General features: G+C 43.8%; 2 protein-coding genes across 7 annotated transcripts in view; one reads left to right on the plus strand and one right to left on the minus strand.

The window, feature by feature from the left end:
• SRPRA (SRP receptor alpha subunit) overlaps positions 1-2,405 on the plus strand; it is a 6,240-nt gene extending 3,835 nt beyond the window's left edge. Inside the window, exons 11-15 of the mRNA XM_006775050.2 lie at positions 1-104; positions 190-403; positions 801-964; positions 1,046-1,144; positions 1,303-2,405. The exon at positions 1-104 is cut by the window's left edge and continues 3 nt beyond it. Coding sequence (XP_006775113.1) covers positions 1-104; positions 190-403; positions 801-964; positions 1,046-1,144; positions 1,303-1,431 — 710 coding nt within the window. The 3' untranslated portion in view covers positions 1,432-2,405. The remainder of the gene's footprint in view (positions 105-189; positions 404-800; positions 965-1,045; positions 1,145-1,302) is intronic.
• Positions 2,406-2,652: 247 nt separating this feature from the next.
• The window catches only part of FAM118B (family with sequence similarity 118 member B), a 32,835-nt gene continuing 15,754 nt past the window's right edge, over positions 2,653-19,733 (minus strand). For 2 of the 6 annotated variants that reach the window (XM_006775044.2, XM_015571343.1), the window contains exons 4-8: positions 13,942-14,169; positions 11,499-11,627; positions 9,595-9,880; positions 3,501-3,560; positions 2,653-3,191 (exon numbers count right to left, since the gene is read on the minus strand). In XM_006775044.2, the coding sequence (XP_006775107.1) occupies positions 3,178-3,191; positions 3,501-3,560; positions 9,595-9,880; positions 11,499-11,627; positions 13,942-14,169 (717 nt within the window). In that variant the 3' untranslated portion in view covers positions 2,653-3,177. The remainder of the gene's footprint in view (positions 3,192-3,500; positions 3,561-9,594; positions 9,881-11,498; positions 11,628-13,941; positions 14,170-19,733) is intronic. The other 4 variants (XM_015571340.1, XM_015571341.1, XM_015571338.1 and 1 more) reach the window with 4 other exon arrangements.

Genomic DNA, 19,733 nt, shown 5'->3' on the forward strand with positions numbered 1-19,733 from the left:
TGGACATGCTCCGGGACATCATGGATGCCCAGCGTCATCAGCGCCCTTACGTGGTCACTTTCTGTGGGGTTAATGGAGTGGGGAAGTCCACCAATCTTGCCAAGGTCAGTGCAGTTCCCATCTGTCTGACCTTTCTTCACTGTCTCAGCAACTGTGGTTCTAGGTGACAGTCTGCTTTGCCTCTTGCAGATTTCCTTCTGGCTGCTAGAGAATGGCTTCAGTGTCCTCATCGCCGCCTGTGACACATTTCGTGCCGGGGCCGTGGAGCAGCTGCGCACACACACACGCCGCTTGAGTGCCCTCCACCCCCCGGAGAGTCACGGTGGCCGCACCATGGTGCAGTTGTTTGAGAAGGGCTACGGCAAAGACGCTGCCGGCATCGCCATGGAAGCTATTGCCTTTGGTACGGTGCACAGAAAGTGTGGGAGCTGGTCTGGGCCCCTTTCCTTGGGCTCCTTTAAAATACCCTGAGGATCAGGGTCACCCGACTACCAACTTATGCTCAGTAACAAGTCAGGGCTTGTGACGTGCCATGCTCCGCTTTGGGTAATGGGTGTAGTTGCAACCGAAGCTGGTATGGCCCAACCCAAGAAACCTCTAATTGGTCACCTTTGTGGCACTGTCATCCTTTTCCTGACTATGCACGGAGGGCCAAGTACAGATTTTTTTCTCACCACCTTGTAACCAGATCCAGAGCCCGAGAAAGCCCTTCACATAGCCAGGCTAGGACTTCCTGAGGGGACGCTGGAAATAAGTGCAACAACCCAGGAGTTCTGAGCTGACCGCTTTTCTCTCTGTAGCACGGAACCAGGGCTTTGATGTCGTGCTGGTGGACACAGCTGGTCGCATGCAAGACAATGCCCCCCTGATGACCGCCCTGGCCAAGCTCATTACTGTCAACACCCCTGACTTGGTGCTGTTTGTGGGCGAGGCCTTAGTAGGCAACGAGGCCGTGGATCAGCTGGTGAGGGCGTGGTTCTCTTTCCAGCCTCGGATTTGGGTGGAAAGGTGCATTTTACACTTACATGCCATGTCTCCTTTCCAGGTCAAGTTCAACAGAGCCTTGGCTGACCATTCTATGGCTCAAACCCCTCGGCTCATTGATGGCATTGTCCTTACCAAATTTGATACCATTGATGACAAGGTAAATATGAATGACATAGGACATAGGGGGACTGGGTGGGGGCAGGGGGTGGCGATCTTTCACAAGGTAGCTGAGGCTGCATTAGCGCAAAGCTTCCTGTTACTCGGGGTACAAAGAAGGGTCCTTGAGTTGACTGGGTACCCCTTTTTCCTCTTCAGGTGGGAGCTGCTATTTCTATGACTTACATCACAAGCAAACCCATCGTGTTTGTGGGCACTGGCCAGACCTACTGCGACCTACGCAGTCTCAACGCCAAGGCTGTGGTGGCTGCCCTCATGAAGGCTTAACATGCTCTTGCCCAAAACCAAATCACCGCTTCCCCCAAAGTCCCTGTTCCTGGATCAAGAATGTGCATTAGAGTGTGAGCAACTTGTCTTCAGTGTAGTGCAGAGGCAGAGTGAGGGCAGGTCCTGGCGTGCAGCTCCTCTAGCCCACTCCCTGTTCAATCTAGCCCCCGTCTACAAGGAGGGCCTAATCATGTTACAGTCACTGCCCACTGCCCATGCCACCCCGCCCACCACCACTGTGGTTCTACCCTTCCTACCCCCTCACTTTGCCTATGGTCTCCGCCTCATTACAGCTTTGACCAATGGTCAGGAGATCTGACACCAGAACTTGGCTGGTAAGTGTGGTCATGAGGACATCTGAGCATCATAAGCAGTTTGAAGCTCCATTAGATTAAGAGACTTCCAGAACCAGCTCTGGGTCTTGAGTGGCACCTCTCTCTAGGCTATACAGCTTTCAGGTCCCTGAGCCTGGGTGACACCCACCAACCACACTGTGGCATTGTATAGCCTGTTCTTAATTGCTGCTAATTCTGATGATCCCATCCCGTGGTTTCCTCAAAGTGTCGGCTAAGGCCAGAGGGATTTGTTACAATGAGCGAAAGGTGAGTCCCCCTTCCCTCATCCCTCAGAAAAGGGGGCGAGCTGCAGTATTGCTTTGGGCTTCTCAGCCTTCCAGCTCTTCCCCAGGCCCAGAACCCAGGTGTAAGCTTTGCATGTTCCCCTTCCTGGGAGGGAACTGCCTGTCGGGAGGTATCACGGTGCCCCTCCCCGTTCTTCACCCCGAGGGACCCTAGCTCCTCCGCCTCCTCTCTACAGTGCCTGGTAGACAAGTGCTACATTAAATACAAACCTCTTGTTGAGACTTGTCCTGTAGCTTGTATTACAGACGTGCTTAGTGCAATAAGGTGAAGGCTGTCTGCCCAGAGAAATGCATAATTTATATATAAGAAAATAAATTTCATAAGTAAATCGCCTTTTAGTCTCGGAGTTACTTTATATAGGATTCAAAACTACAATCCCATGTCACGCTAACTAGTGTTTATGTACGGGAAGCAGTGGGAATGGGTGCTCTGAGGAATCTGGGAAAATGGCTCTCCTGAGGAAGGTCCCCTCTCCCAGAAAGGAACAGGTCTTGAAAATTAAATTGAGTGACAAAAATTAGGCTTGTCAGGACCTTTGCAGGTTAATTTTCAAAAGTGACAAAGTAGAACCAGGGCCTTGGGAAGTAAATGAACAAGCATTTAATACAGCTCAGGTATGTAAAATACTGTACACTGTAAGAGATCTAGAAAACTAGAGCTTCAAGTCTTAGAAAAAGCCATTAAGCTTAAGTGGAAAACCAAGTCTAGAGTATAAAATTGCAGCGGCCACGGTGAATCCACGGCATCCACAGCCCGCGTCCATGCCGGGCAGCAGCCTGCGCAGGGGGCACCACCCGGACCCGTGTAGTCACAGGCATGTCCAGCCCAGTGGTGGGTGGGGAGCTGCACTGGGTCCCATTGTCACTTGGGTTTTCTCAAACTGGAACAGGCCATATGAGATCAAGAACTGGAAAACAACAAAACAAAAGACCAGTCGGCACGAAGGATTAAGGTGGGAAGTTCGCCACCACTCTACGTAGCCCCAGCCTTCAACTTCTGGGTTTTGGTTCTTTTCAGAGTTGTGTTGGGTTCTTGTAAGTTTACTGTTAAACTGTCCATGGTAGGGCCTTACAGCTTGGTCTCATGTCGGTGACTTCTGTAGCCCTCATGTACTGAGGTCTGTGGAGAGAGAAGGGAGAGAATAAACGGGAGGTTCATAAACAGGTTTACACATCTAAAGCTGCAGGTGCTGAAGTCCAGCTTAACCTGCAGAATTCAAGATATAAGACACAGGCATCTTGTAACAGACTTGGTAGAAAAATAATCTTACGTAATACTGTATGTAATACTTTAAACAATAATTTAAGAAAAAGAAAAATAATGTTTCTCAGATAGCAGCAGCAAGTCATTACTCCCCAAGGTCTTAACTAGGTCTTAGGAACATTTTCTGTTGACAAATAGGCAGATAGTAAACAGGAAACAGTATACCTCTTATTTCACTGTGCGCTGCAGATGAACCATTTAGGTGACCTTCTCTCATCACGCCTGCTAAACAGAGTGAACATCAATGTCAGCTGTTAGATTAAAAAGCCAAAACAATTGCTAGAAAACCAACCAACCATCCAGAGGGAGATGAAAGCATGGTCTAAAGCAGCGGTTCTCAACCTGTGGGTCGCGACCCCTTTGGCGGTCTAACGACCCTTTCACAGGGGTCGCCTAAGACCATCCTGCATATCAGATATTTACATTACGATTCATAACAGTAGCAACATTACAGTTATGAAGTAGCAACGAAAATAATTTTATGGTTGTGTCACAACATAAGGAACTGTATTTAAAGGGCCAGAAGGTTGAGAACCACTGTATCTAAAGGATGGCATTATTTAGTAATGAACACGTACTAGTACAGCAGGAGACAAGGAGGCGGGAGAATAAACTAGGTTAGTCTCCAACTGGTGGTGTTAAATAACGGAAACAGTAAGGCCGGAGTGTGCGCACTGACAGTGCTTGTAAACAAAACGTTTACATGGGCAGTGTGTCTGCCGTCCCTAACTGGTGGAGAAGGCCAAGTTCAGGGGGGGAAAGTCTGACCAGGGGTGGGGAGCAGCATGCAAATGAGCAAATTCAACCAAGTAGACAAGCGCAAAGTAGCAGATACTCCCACAGTATAAGCTGGATTAGATCTGCGCTGTCTAATATGATGCCATTAGCCACACATGGCTGAATTTTACATTAAAAATTCTTCCTCTGTCACACTAACCACATTTCAAATATTCAACAGCCACATGTCACTTGTGGTTATGGTACAGGACAGCAAAAAGTATAAAATATTTCTAACATTGCAGAAGATCCTATTGGCCAGCACTAGGATAGAAAATGGTGTCAGAAAAAGTATAGAAATGAACACATGGAAGAAAAGAATATGGGCAATTAGAGTACAAATAAGAGACAGCACTAAAACATACATGCTACTTCCCTCTTAGAAAACACTTGAGCAATATTTATCAATCACTAAAATGTTCATGCCTTTTGATCTAGTAATTACCCTGAGAACATAATTATCCTAAGGAAATTACTTGCAAAAGGAAAAACTGTATGGCAGTTCTTACAATAAAGAAAAAAATTAGAAGCTGCCTAATAGGAAAATAATTAGGTAAACTAACAGCTACACTGGGTTATAACGCAGTCATTAAAGATAGTGGTTATGGCCCTGGCCAGTGTGGCTCTGTTGGTTGGGAATCATCCTGTGCATATACATGATCCCCAGTGGGGGGGGGGGGGGGGGGGTTGCAGGAGGCAGCAATTGATGTTTCTCTATCATCAATGTTTCTCTCCCTCTCCCTTTCTCAAATCAACAAAAACCTATTTTAAACAAAATAGTGGTTATGACAATGCATAAATAAGTGGGACAACAAATTGATGTTTCTAAAATAAATTTTTAAAAAATATTAAAATAGTGGTCATGAAAATGTTACATACAGTCCCTGACTATTTTAATTCTAGCTAGCATTTCTCCCATGGCCTTCACACTTACAGTTCCTGCTATGGACATGCTAATTGGCTAGAGGAATTCTGCTTGAGGCTTGAGCTTTTCCAAGAACAGCCCCTTGTCAGAAGGCACCTTTCCAGAAAGAGGTGGGGAAATGTGTACAAAATAATGGTTGCTTATCAAATTTTTACAGGAGCCTTAAGAGTGGACTCAGCCCGCCCTGGCCGGTTTGGCTCAGTGGATGGAGCGTCGGCCTGCGGACTGGGGGGTCCCAGGTTTGATTCTGGTCAAGGGCATGTACCTTGGTTGCGGGCACATCCCCAGTGGGGGGTGTGCAGGAGGCAGCTGATCGATGTTTCTCTCTCATCAATGTTTCTGGCTCTCTGTCCCTCTCCCTTCCTCTCTTTAAGAAATCAATAAAAATTGTTTTTGTTTTTTTTTAAAAGAGTGGACTCGGCCCTAACCGGTTTGGCCCAGTGGATAGAGCATTGGCCTGTGGACTGAAGGGTCCCAGGTTCGATTCCGGTCAAGGGCATGTACCTTGGTTGCGGGCACATCCCCAGTAAGAGGTGTACAGGAGGCAGCCAATCGGTGTTTCTCTCTCATCGATGTTTCTAACTCTCTATTCCTCTCCCTTCCTCTCTGTAAAAAATCAATAAAATATATTTTTTTAAAAAAAGAGTGGACTCAGATGGCAGGAATGGGGTGGTGGTGGTGGTGGGGTGGGCGGTGTTCAATGGACCAACTAGGAACAAAGAGATACAGAGATTTCATGCTCTTCCTTGGATCCCTGACCATCTAGCTGTCTAGGCTCCTCAGCTACCTCTTGCCTTGCCCCTCCTCCCTTTCATTGACCTAAAAGATGCCTGAATTCTGGGCTCTCTTGAAATGGATTTGCGGAAGCTATAAGATTATGTCTAACCCTAATTCCCCATCTTCTCAAGCTGGCACCTTCCTGATCAATAAACCTTTCCTTACTCCAAACTCTATGACGTTTTTGCTTATTGGCCTTTGAAGCATCAGGCACACAAACCTTGAACCTGTAGCCTCGTAGGAATTTATATAATATACCACTGAATAAAAAGTACCAAGACTGTCTGTATACTTTTTTTATAACTATGAAAAACTGTTAATTGGAAATATACCAAAGAACTGCTTGTATGATGGTAACGAATTATGAAAGCATTATTTTCCTTTTTTTCCTTACTTGATTTTTCTGAAATAATGTACGAGATCTTACACTGTTTTGAACCCAAGTGATTTTCACTATGTAAAAGTACACAGCACAATGCCGGTATGTAGCAAATGCTCAGTGTTAAACAAACCAACATCAGTACGTATCTATGGAAACTCAAAACATAACCAAGGATGACAGATAAGTTTCACTTGTCTCAAAATGAAATATATTTTTAACCCAAAACTGCTCTGCTGGATTTCAAATCACGAACTAACTTAGCCGACCATTCTAATAAAGCCCCCTCACCATATAGGAAAGCCTTGATTTTTAAAAATTCCAAATATATAACCAGTGCTAACTGGGGAAATCGACTCTAGTGGTGTTGCTGGTGGAAGTGCGATTTTTTGCAGTATCATGAGAGAAAGCATTTTTGGGGACCCCCAAGAGAGGATGAGGTCTGGTGGGAAGATTTATTAGGTGAAAATAGAAGAGGCCTGGGTTCCTAATTTCCCATCTCTGTCCCTCCCACCATAGAAAATCAGGGCCACAAGTAGGGCCAATGTCCAGAGATCCTGTGCCACAGCAAAGCTAGTCCACCCAGCTTTCCCACCACCACCAGCTTAGCCTATGTTCAGGGCTGCCACTGCTGCTGTGTTGCAGTATCCAGGCTCCCCGTGGAGCCTGTATTTGGAGCTAAGGCCACATGGTTACTATAGAGAGAAAATGATCCAACGAATGGGGCGAGCTCCGGTCAGTGGGCGAGAGAGAGAAAGAGAGGGGGTGGGGGGGGAGACAGAGGGAGAGAGGGAGGGAGAGAGGGAGAACTCTGCTCCCCTGGGATTATAGCATCTGGGGCTTGAGAAGGACCAGGTGCTTTTTCAAAATAACTGACCAAGTTCCCAGTTTCCACAGGCCTCTGATGGGTCCACCCTCTAGCCACTGAGCCCTTTCCCAGGCTAGATTGACAGGCCTCTATGGCCAAGCAACTCCTCCTGAATCATTTTGACTTCCGTTGCACATGTACTTATCTCCCCTTGCTCTCCTCACACCCCAAAATCCCTACCGGTACCAGAAGGGGGAAGGGAGGGTGTTAATCCTTGGCGGGGCGATGCTGTGATCCCCTGGATTGGGTGAAACTAGCTTTCTGGTGAAACAAACAGGCGCATGCTCCCCAGCTGACCATGCTTCACAAGGTCTAATTCCCTCTGCATCCTCCTTATTTTTTTTTTTAATATATTTTATTGATTTTCCACAGGGAGGAAAGGAGAGAGATAGAGAGTTAGAAACATCGATGAGAGAGAAACATCGATCAGCTGCCTCCTGCACATCCCCCATTGGGGACGTGCCCGCAACCCAGGTACATGCCCTTGACCGGAATCGAACCTGGGACCTCTCAGTCCGCAGGCCGACGCTCTATCCACTGAGCCAAACCAGTTTCGGCTGCATCCTCCTTATTAATAACTGGTTAACTACCTATGGTAACAGGACTCCTAGGCAGCTAATAAAAACTTTTATGCCACTTCAGATATTTTTATTTAAAAATTTTAGTGTAATAGGAACAGCTGTCCAGGAGGGGTTTGCTATTTTCAATTTTAGCATCTTCCCTGGGTAGAACACCTCAGAATGTAGGCCACAATAAATATGTAAAGGTTGGGTATGTATCTCTTGTCTAATGAAAACAGAACGTGTCCAGTAGTAAAAGCGACTGAAAGGCCTCCGCGTGGGTGGACAGCAAAAGAATCAAACACAGCAGGACAGCAGGAAACATGTCCCCAAGAAAGAACAGCAGCTGTTTTCCGAGAGAAACCGAAAAGTTTGTCTATAGGAGAAGGGCAGACATGGTTTTCTGTGCTCAGTTATGGTGATAAGAGCTTCCCACAAACTCTTCCCTGGGTAGAAGACCTCAGAATATAGGCCACAATAAATATTATTTCTCATTACAAAGAATTCCACTCAAAGCAATCTGATTCAGGAGAAAACACTGGGAATGATGATTTGATTTAGGAAAAGTTCCCTCTATATTAAATTTTCCGTACTTTAATAGGCCCCCTCAGAAGCACTGAGATTGACAATGAAAATCCACATTAACATAAAACTTTTCAAGAACATATTCTACATATAACAGCAAAGTTTGTTTGGAACTGGGTAGTGATTCAGAGTGGCCATACCCTGGGGGCTTGGCTTCATTCAAAGTAAGGTTTTAAAAAGCAAACTTCCATTTAATTGACACCATAAAGTTTTGTATCTTGTAGGGTTATTGGGAACTTGCCTCGAGCCATTAATAAACAACCTTTTATCCCCATTTGGCTTTCTCATTAAAACTGGAGGTAAAATGTCAAGTGAGTGAGTGGTACCCCAATCTCTGACTTTAATACCATGTTAATTTCCAAAGACCATTTTAAGGTGTGCTTTTTGTTTTTCTAAAGATAAGGCATAATCACTGTAGAGAATGCTAACAGAGAAACAAAATATCTTTAAAAAACCCTTAAGTCCAATAGCATAAACATAACCTCAGTTAATTTAGTAACTATCATTGTAGATATTTCTCTATACATACACATAAACAAAAACAGAATGTCTGTAATTCTGTATGAATGGGACTGATCATGGTGATTTTTCCTCCCTTCACTCACAATATTACTCTGACATATTTTTGGACAATAAAAACATTTTCCCTTTTATAGCTTCATTGTATTTTATCAATGAAATAAATATTGGAGTATTTACATAATTTCCTATTAAGTGAAACATTTTAAGTTGCTTCTAATATTTTCATTTATACAAACTGGTAACATTCCACAAGTATATCTTTATGCAATTGTCCAATTATCTCTTTTTTTTTTTAAAATATATTTTATTGATTTTTTACAGAGAGAAAGGGAGAGAGATAGAGAGTTAGAAACATCGATGAGAGAGAACCATCGATCAGCTGCCTCCTGCACATCTCCCACTGGGGATGTGCCCGCAACCCAGGTACATGCCCTTGACCGGAATCGAACCTGGGACCTTTCAGTCCGCAGGCCGACGCTCTATCCACTGAGCCAAACCGGTTTCGGCGTCCAATTATCTCTTTAGGTGAAATTTCTGGGACAAAGGTTTTCAAAATTTTAACATATTCCAACATGAATATATTTCTTTCCTCACAGTTTAGCCAAAATTGAGTTACCATTCTTTTCTATTTTGAAATCGAAATTCTAATTGCACTTCACTGATAACTAATGAGGCTGAGTTCCTTCCTTCTTCCCACTTCTGCAATGGATTCGCCTTTGTGCCTTTTTCTCCTATCCAAATGCCATTTTCATCCAACCTGAAGACCAAACATGCCCTCCTCCTAATCTGGTTAGGGTGATAGTCCTCATCTTGGTAATGACTTTGCCCATAACCAACACACACAAGGCTGAAGAGCTGCATCTTACCTGACCTACCCCGCGTGGATATCTCACAGGTCAGCCGCTTGAAGTACTCTGGAAGATCAGCATATTCATTTCCATAGGAGATGACCTTGATCCCTTTGTCCAGCATGTTTTCTCGAAGCTTCATGAACTCGTCTATATCTCCTTTCCGAACCAGCATGAAATGTTCTAAGTCAGATTTATGCTTGACAGCCTCCAGAAAAAGGGCTTGGAAAGTGGTGTCATCCACCGTCTGGCCGCAACCCAGGAAAAGAAATGACTTGTTTTCATAGAGTTTCTGAATCTCTCTCTTGCAGGAAAAGAAACAAAGTGACACGGTGAAGACACACACAAGGCGTGTCTGAGACACAAAAGCCACAGGCTCATCATCACTGCTCTTAACACACTGTGGCCGTCACTGAACCAGGGTTAAGAGGGAGGATAAGCCCCTAAAGCTGATCTTGTTTGTGCCCTGACCAGGAATTGAACCAGTGACCTCTTGGTTCATGGGTTGATGCTCCACCACTGAGCCACACCAGCCGGGCTATCACTATAACTTTATTATTGTTCTAATATTGACCTGTACCAATATCAGACCTATGTCTACAATATTGTTGTCATAGGTGTTGCCCATAGGTTCTCTATTCAGGGTTTCTCGGGGTTACCACTGATCTTCTGACCTTGCAATTTATTTTTGAGATCTATGTACCCAGAAGCCATGAGACCAACGAGTAGATCTTTAATATATCTTACTCTTTCCATTTTTTGGACTGTATTTGCCTTACAAAGGGCACCATGAACCACCAGAAAGATAATTTCATCACCAGATTTCCTCAATACTTAGATCAATATATATCTATGTGTGTATGTATCTTTATATACACATATGTAAATATAGAAACACTAGAAATGATTTTGCTTAAGTGATCACGCAATGTCAGCAATGAATGGAGTTCCAACAGATGCCAGGGAAAGAATATGTGGGGGAAAAGGCTCTTATGCCTTAGAAAACATCGCATTTTCTTGGTCTTTCTTTTGCTGCATCATGTAGATACGATGACTCTAAGTGACCCAGTCCTATTATACACTATTTTCAGAATTGGAGGCCAGTGAATCACTCCCACATTTCATTGGTGAGGTAGACTTTTTGGTTTGAACATGCATGTGTGAGCAAGTCTAACACTTGCATCTTTAAAGATCAACAAAGATATTTTTTCACGAAGAAGAAAACCTCTACTTTATCACCAAGAGTTTTTCAATTTTTTCCATTGAGCAGTAAGTTTGAATAAGTGTGGTAATTAATACAAGTCCATCATCATTTACACAAAATTACTTTAGGATGTATATTCTAGTAGTGATTGATAAAAGCTACACCAGTTATTATTGGCATAGAGAGGGTTATTAATACTATAATAAACTGCACAATAAAAAGAGGTAATAATGTATTCTTCATATGTGAAGGTGATGGCAACCAGCTGTCTGTCCAAGAACAAAGGGAGCCCAGCCAGCGTGGTTCAGAGATTGAACATGGACCTATGAGCCAGGAGGTCATTGTTCCATTCCCAGTTGGGACACATGCCAGGTTGTGGGCTCAATAACCAGTGTGGGGTGTGTAGGAGGCAGCTGTTCAGTGATTCTTTCTCATCATTGATTTTTCTCTCTCCACCCCCTCCCTCTCTGAAATCAACAAAAAGAAAAACATAAAATGGAAAAAAAAAAAAAGAACAAAGGGAAAGCCTGTAGCTCGATACCTCGAGTACATTTTTCAAGATGGCACGCACACCCACAAGCTGAGGAGTACAGTAAAGAATGTTTGACCTTTCAACTTTGAATGAATGAAAAGAACATGTTAGCCCTTGAAAACCAATGGTACCCTTAGAGGTTTCCAGGAAGGGTTTCCCAAGACCAGCGAGATCAGCAGCACTCACCATAACTTCAGTGTTCCTGAGCACGTTCTGGTACCCAGCGGGATGAAGGACAATGCCACTAGGGTTGGTGTAGACCCCATGGATGTGCAGCACGCTCAGCTTCCGCTTCTCCTGAGCCCACTCTAGGACCTGCACAACACAAAGAAAGCTCAACCAGGCGGGCAGGCTGAACACTTGCTTCAAGGTCACAGCAGGCAAGATGACTAGGCTTCTGACTTTCTTTTGTTAATTTTTAAATTGATTTTTAGAGAGCGAGGAAGGGAAGGAGGGTGAAAGAGAGAGCGAGAGAAGAAACATCCATTTGTTGCGCCGCTTATTTATGCAGTCATTGGTTGATTCTTGTGTCGGGGATGATGCTCTAACCAAATGGGCTACCTGGCCAGGGCTGGGGTGTGTCCCTTCTTAAATAGGATGGTCAGAGAAGGCCTCTCAGAGGAGGTGCTATTTGAGACTTAATAGGTGAAGAAGGAACTGGCCACACAGAGTCTAAGAGTAGCAGGTGGAAACACTCCAGCCAGAGAAAATGAGTCTTCATGGCACCACGTCCCTAAGTGATTTCCTTGTAAAACCTGGCTTCGAGGTCAGCAAAGTTACAGAGTGGCACCAGAGCTGCTCCTCTGGTAGAGGCAGTACTGAGGCAATGAAGCCAGTGCGTGAGTCTCTCGTCTATTCAAACTACTTAGCAGGGTTCTAGGCTGGCCACAGAGGCAGGCTCCTGGGAAAACAAAGTATAGAAGGACTAGAGGCCCGGTGCACAAAAATTTGTGAACTGGCGGGAGGTGGGGTGGGCAGTTTCTCAGCCCAACCTGTGCCCCCTCACAATCTGGGACCCTCGGGAGATAACCACCTGCTGGCTTAGGCCCGCTCCCCTGGTGGCAGATGGCATGCCCGATTCCACGGTGCCTGCCCTGTCTCCCCTGGTCACATATGGCAGACCCGGATCCCGCGCTGGGGCGGGCGGCAGCTGGGGATCATGCTGCTTGAGCAGGGTGGCACAGCAGGATCTGCCTGCAGTATGCAAATTTCATGGCCATCTTTATTGGGTTAATTTGCATACTTGACTGATTGGCTGATGAACATAGCGAAGGTACGGTCAATTAGCATCTTTGTCTTTTATTAGTGTAGATAATTACAAAAACTACAGAGCAGGACAAATGAGACCAGGTGGCTGTTTGCAACCTGTTTTGTTTTATTTTTTTTCTCTCACTTATTTTGTCTCTGACATCTTTATGGCAAAGAAAACATTTTGCCTTTTATGGCTTCATTGACTTTCACCAATTAAATACATGTTGGTACAGCTATAGAATGTCCTGTTGATGCTAGATTTCAAATTACTAACTCAGGTGACCATTCTAATAGCCTCATCTTGTTAGTTGGCACAGATCAACATCTGTAATTGACTATTATTAAGTAGCTAGCTTAGGTATAGTATGGGCTACAATAAAAAAGTCTGCTGAGGTTTCCATTGAACATTAACCTCAACCCAGCATTCACTTGGCCTGGAAGATGGTCTGCCAGATGTCCGAAAGTAGTTTTCATTCATTTCCAGATGGAGTTGGCACACACAATATATTCTAAGAGAAAATTCTTTTTTTGTGAATCCTCACCTGAGAATATCTTTCCCATTGTTTTTTCAGAGTGAATAGAAAGGAGGGAGGGAGGGAGGGAGGGAGGACAGAGGGAAAAGGAAGAGGGAGAGGGAGGAAGGAGGAGAGGGGGAGGGGGAGAGAGAGAGAGAGAGAGAGAGAGAGAGAGAGAGAGAGAGAGAGAGAGAGAAACATCAGTGTGAGAAAGACACATTGACTGGTCGCCTCCCACATGTGTCCCGACAGGGAGTGGGGAGCAAATGCACAACTGAGGTATATCCCCTCTACTGGGAATCGAACCTGGGACGCTTTGTATGCAGGCCACTTAGCAACACTGGCTAGGACAAAGAGAGAATTCTAAATAAATATTACAACCATCTGACATTATCAGATATTAAAGAGATCTTACAGTTCAAATGACTTCCTATGATTTAACTTTAAAATTGGGTGAAATTGTCAAAACTCACAGAACTGAGCACTTTCAAGGTCTGTGCATTTTATGTATATTGATTTTTATCTCAAAAAAAAAAAAATCTCCAGCCCTGACTGGTTTGGCTCAGTGGATAGAGCGTTGGCCTGCGGACTGAAGGGTCCCAGGTTCGATTCCAGTCAAGGGCATGTACCTTGGTCGTGGGCATATCCCCAGTAGGGGGTGTGCAGGAGGCAGCTGATCGATGTTTCTAACTCTCGATCCCTCTCTCTTCCTCTCTGTAAAAAAATCAATAAAATATATTTTAAAAAAAATCTCCGCAGGAAGGAGCAGCTTCCTCTCTACACAAATACCAACACTACCCAACCTCCCTACGAAAACAGGTTCTCTCCACTAGCCTGAGGCAGGCTCATGCTTTACTTTTTACCTTTTTTTCATCAGTGAGGTCAAGAGATTCAAGCTGTTTGCCCTGGTCTGCTGCGTACAGTTCCAGGAGGTTGTCGAAATTTGTCGTCAATACCAGGGCCCCGTTCTCCATCAGGTGGAGGACTGACTGAAGTAGCTGTTTTCCAGAGTCTTCAATCTTTGACTCCAAGTCATCGAATACTTCATATAAACAGTCCTTAAAAAACGTGGATCGAATGTTACTAGTACGCTGGAGAGGGATGTGAAAGAGAAAAAAATTAATGCTAGGTGTTTTCTTAGATCACTTGCCTTAATAACAAATAGCAATTTTTAAAAATATACTTTGTATCTAAAATAAGGGTAACACTGTCTACCTCCCAGGGCTTTAAGGGAAACAGGAGGTGCACGCCAAGTGCTTAGCACAGTGGTTCCCAACCTTTTTTGGCCACGCCCCACCTCAGTATCTAAAATCCTGGTGCCCCCCACCCCCAAGAAAAATTGTTCTCCTTATTCAAAAAGTAAACTCCATTCACGTGGAGGAAGTCTAAAAGGCCATTAATGTGGTCTAAACAACTTCCAAAGAACATAGCATCCTTGAAAGAGAAAAAGAAAAGAATGAAAGGACAGTTGAAGTACTGAGGAAGAAATCACTAAGAAATTGTTAAAAAATAATATGAAGTGATATGAAAAAACAGCAAGTGAAGTTTTAAAACATGTAATAGAGAACTGAAATGCATAAATATGTCACTATATATTTATGTGCGGTATATGAGTCCCCTAGAACCATTAGTAATGCAAAAAATTCACTGTTCATCTCATTCTCAAATTGCCCCCCTTAAAAATCAAATTACCCCCTGGTGGGGCGCATGTCCCACGTTTGGAACCACTGGCTTAGACGATGGCGAGTAGCAAGGGACCAGCACTGTCACATCACATGCAAACATCACAGCTCTGCGAACGGCACTCTGACAGAATGGAGAATATGGACATGGCCAGGAGATGTTCCTGCCAGGATAAAGGAATGCTGGGGGCAAAACACGGTGCCAACTACCCTCCAATTTGGCCTCAGGCAAGGAGACAATGAGTGCTTTCGTAAACTTTAACGAGGGAATAACTAATAAAAGGCATCTCTTTTTCTAATCCTAGGTGCTTTTTACAGATGCTGATGCTATGGGAAAACTGCTTGTCTTCTCCTTGCCTGTTTTTTTCCCTTGCATAGTTCAGCAATTTGTTTACGTGTTTATTAGGAAGAATATTTAGTATTTAATAAAGGCTATCAATTTGCAACTGTTAAAAATACTAAACATTAGTCAGTTCTAAACAGACTCCCTATCTTTTAACATATGGCTTATTTACATAACTGTTTTCCCAGATTTATTTTAATTATGCAAGTATCTCGGAGAACTAATAAGGAAATACAATACTAATCGCAAGTGGAAAGTGGCCCGTGGGACAAAAGAAATTTGAAAGGGAAAGTAACCATAACATGCTGTGACATGTATCTGATCCCTATCCCATTCCCGCTATTCTATTCCAATAGATAATGTCAGAGCAAGAATTCATTTTTAAAGGCCCCAATATTTCCCATTCAACCTCTATGTAACTGCACTTAGCTGCTAGGTCACAGATAACTGCTGCTGTTTTCCCTCAAAAAAGCCCCCACCTTTCTGGTTTCCTTTGTACATCTTTCTAAGAGCGCAACGCTAAGATAAAGATCTGTTCCCATGGAACCAAGGACGCAGATTCATGGAACACACTTAATTTGCCAAATTCTTGCCCTAATTTTTCAAAGTATTTTATAAGATTATCAATTATGTATGCCTACCAAATATTTTCACAGCAGAAAAATTCGAGGGAAGGTGGAATAGTCCCTCTCCCTGGTGGTGACCCGCTCAGAGGTTTGTCTGCTTTTGTCAGTCAGTCCCTAGTCCAGGCAACCTCTATGATTAGGGAGGCTCTTCGCTGCACCTGCTGTGGGGAGAGTGGGGCTCCAAGGTTCTTTTCTGGTGCTAAGTAGGTGGGATGGCCCATATTTGTGTGGCTAAGAATGTATTTTTTTGCCCATTCTCATTGCGTAAGGGCATAAATAATTCCATCACATGTTGTAGCAACCACAGGCAGCCCACAGGGGGTTCTAACACTTAAAAAGAATGAACAATCTGCTCAGAAACACAGTGAAGAATTTATAACCTCAGTTACTGAATTTCACTGCATACAAGAGTCAACCACTAAGGAATGCCAGGCACTTCTCTAGATTGGTTATGAAAAATGCAGTGCCCCTTTGACATCTATTAAATACAATTATTTATCCTACAATCTTAAACTTCCATTTCTGGGAATATGTCCCACAGATATAACTGCAAAACAAATGATATACACAAGGTTATTAGTTCTCTGTCGTCTGTAACAGTGGACTGGAAACAAGCCCGGTATACACATACAGGAGACGGGCCTGAAAAGACCTCCAGGATATGCTGCTAGGTAAACAAAGGGGGTGCGGAACAGTGTGTCTAGACGCTACCTGTTGACATGGGGGATGAGGGTAGTGAGATAAGAATATAGTCCTGTGTGCAAAAAGGTACATTGGGAGGATGCTCACAAAGCTAGGAAGAGCCCAGCCATGGGCATGGCTCAGTGGTTGAGTGTCAACCTAAGAACCAGGAAATCACGGTTCGATTCCTGATTAGGGTACATGCCCAGGTTGTGGGCTCAATCCCCAGTGTGGGGTGTGCAGGAGGCAGCTGATCAGTGATTCTCTCTCAACATTGATGTTTCCACCTCTCTCTCCCTTCCTCTCTAAAAATAAATAAAAATATATTTTAAAAAAAATAAAAAAGCTAGGAAGAGTGGTAACCCATGGTGGGGAGAGGAGGCAGACAAAGGCACGAGTGGGAGTGAGATGCTGGGATGAACATAACCCTTTGTATTTCACTTTCATTTGCTTCTGCAATGTGTGTTAACAGCACCTCTTCAGAAAAGCAAAATTAAGTTTAAAATTAAGCGAAGAATATTGTTATTTTAAGAACTTCCCTGTGTTTTATAACTCATTTTGTACTGATTCATGCACACAGTTATATAACACTACCTTCAAATACCAGTTTAATCATTACACACACAGATAAAAATGCCTGGGTATACAATCAGCTAATCAGGGGTGTGGAATATATTTTCTTGCTTCTAAGAAAAGAAATACAAAAATGTTAAAGCCTGGAAATAAATGTCAGGAGTCACTTACATTAGCTAGGTATCTTTTAGCCCTATTTCTAAAAAAAAAAAAAAAAAAAAAAAAAGTTCAGAGAGGAAGGGAGAGGGAGAGAGATAGAAACCTCAGTGATGAGAGAAAGCATTGATCAGCCGCCTCCTGCATGCCCCTTACGGCGGATTGAGCCCGCAACCTGGGCATATGCCCTGACCGGGAATCAGACCATGACATCTGGTTCATAGGTCAATGCTCAACCACTGAGCCACTCCAGCAGGGCTAGCCCTATTTCTTTCAGTTAGTACAGTGAATCTCAACCTTTCTAATGCCGCGACCCTTTAATACAGTTCCTCATGTTGTGGTGACCCCCAATGTCATTGTTACAAATTGAACATAATTAAAGCATAGTGACTCATCACAAAAACAATATGTAATTATATATGTGTTTTCTGATGGTCTTAGGTGACCCCTGTGAAAGGGTCATTCGACCCCCAAAGGGGTCGCGAACCACAGGTTGAGAACCGCTGAGTTAGTACATTTTGTGTATCAACATAGAGAGGAAGGAAAGGGGCTTTCGTTGTTGCACTGATTTCTTCAGACTTAAATATGAAGCAGGTGACTCTGGAACTAAATTTCCCACCAGTGCCTCTGAATCAGGGCAAAGGAATGCGAACCAAAGGAAGTTCCATGGTCAGAAGGAAATGCCGAACTCCCACACAACTTCCAGGGGCATTTTTTCATTCATTTCAAACTGTGAACTGATCCCAAGGCTACTTCGTTTCCTTCCACCCTGCAACTCTCATCTTTCTGATCCCAGAGAGAGTGAACACAGACACAATCTTGACTCTTTTCCTGAGGTGCCTGCCTGTGCAGTGCCTACTATGTGCCAGACACTTTCTATTATCTCACTTACTCTTCAGAGAACCCTAACTAAGGAGCATTATCCCAGTTTTATAGGTGCAGAGATCAGAGGCGTTAAGTGATTTGCCCAGGGTCTCCGTGCATTTCAATGGCTTTTCTTGGGTTCTGATTCTGAATGTTCTCTGCACTGAAGACAATGTCACTTCCCTGCTGTGTAAGAAACTGGCTCAGTAGATGGGGGCCTTTTACTTTAACGCTCAACCAGAGCCACACCGACCAGGCATATTCTTCTTTAATATGGACATTTTCAAACATACACAGGAGCAAAAAGAAGAGCATTAAAAAACCCCCATGTATCCATCACCCAGTTTGAACAATGATCACACAAAGCTGATCTTGTTTAACCTAAACTCCCCACCACCACACCGCTTCTCCACTTCACTGAATTTTTTGAAATGATTCCTAGACATTGTATCATTTCATTCAGATACTCCAGTAGGTTCTGAAGTCCTTATAAAATATAAGGACTGCCCTTTGCATATAAAACAGAAAACAACTGCAACACCCCTATCATACCTAAAAAAAAAAAATTACTATTAATTCCTTATGTGGACAAAAAGGGGCCACATCCTACATCTGACCAGCTCAGGGAGGCTCATGATGGGTACTACAAACTCAGAGACTGAAAGTAACCAGAGGATGGTCTGAACATAAAGATTCCTAATTGAAAGCGAGTCGCGGTGGGTAGTCATTCCTGTAGCTTCCTTGACAAAAGTCAATCTTTACTGCCTTCAGTGAGCCTGTCTATTGTCTTTTTGGAAGGTCAAAGAAACCCCCCTTTATACCCCTCAGGGCACAACCTCCCAGCTGAGTATGAGACCAAGAACCCCTCATTGTATTCTTGTTGTCCCCATACCATCTCTGTGTGCTGTACATGTTAACTATCCTGTACCCATCAAAGTAAAAGAAGTGTGTCTGTTGTATTTTTTATCCAATCACAGAGATTTCCCTGCTTTGCTTTCTCCTGCCTCCCTAATCTACCATCAATGGATTTTACGTAACGCACCCTTCGGTGTCGTCCTTTGATTCTAACATATAAAATAAACAATAAAACTATCATTCTCCAAAGCATTTTCTCAATCCGTTGAGATTGTGTTTCCCGGTAACTGTCATCAGTTTGGCTCAAATAAACTCTTGTAAGACTTATTCTTAGGCTGGATGTTCTTTCATCGACACTTAATACCAAATCCTCAGCTAGTGTTCAAATTTCCCCAGGGCTCCCCACTTTCTTACAAGCCTTTGGTTGCCTGGATTTTTTTCTTACATATCCTCTGTTGGAATGTTTCTCAAAACAAAGCCCTCAGACCTTTTGAATTCCTGAGATTCTTAAGGAGTATGCAATGTCAAGAACATTTTCATAGTAATATTAAGGTGATATTTTGTCTAAACTGTTTGTATTTGCACTGATGATGCAAAGGCAATGGTGGCTAATGAGAAGGGAAATGGGGCTGTGCAATAACCCTGACAGCTCCGGGGGGTTACATGGCAGGCTTGACAAGCTCAATGATCAAAAGTAACACACACAGCCCAGCCGGTGAGGCACAGCAGTTGAGCATCGACCCATGCACCAAGAGGTCCCCAGTTCGATTCCTGGTCAGGGCTTGATCCCCAGTAAGAGGTGTGCAGGAGGCAGCTGATCGATGATTCTCGCTCAATGATGTTTCTATCTCTTACTCACTCTCTCCTTTCCTCTA

This window comes from Myotis davidii, unplaced genomic scaffold, assembly GCF_000327345.1.
Source record: "Myotis davidii unplaced genomic scaffold, ASM32734v1 scaffold148, whole genome shotgun sequence".
In the NCBI taxonomy this organism is placed as follows: Eukaryota; Metazoa; Chordata; class Mammalia; order Chiroptera; family Vespertilionidae; genus Myotis; species Myotis davidii.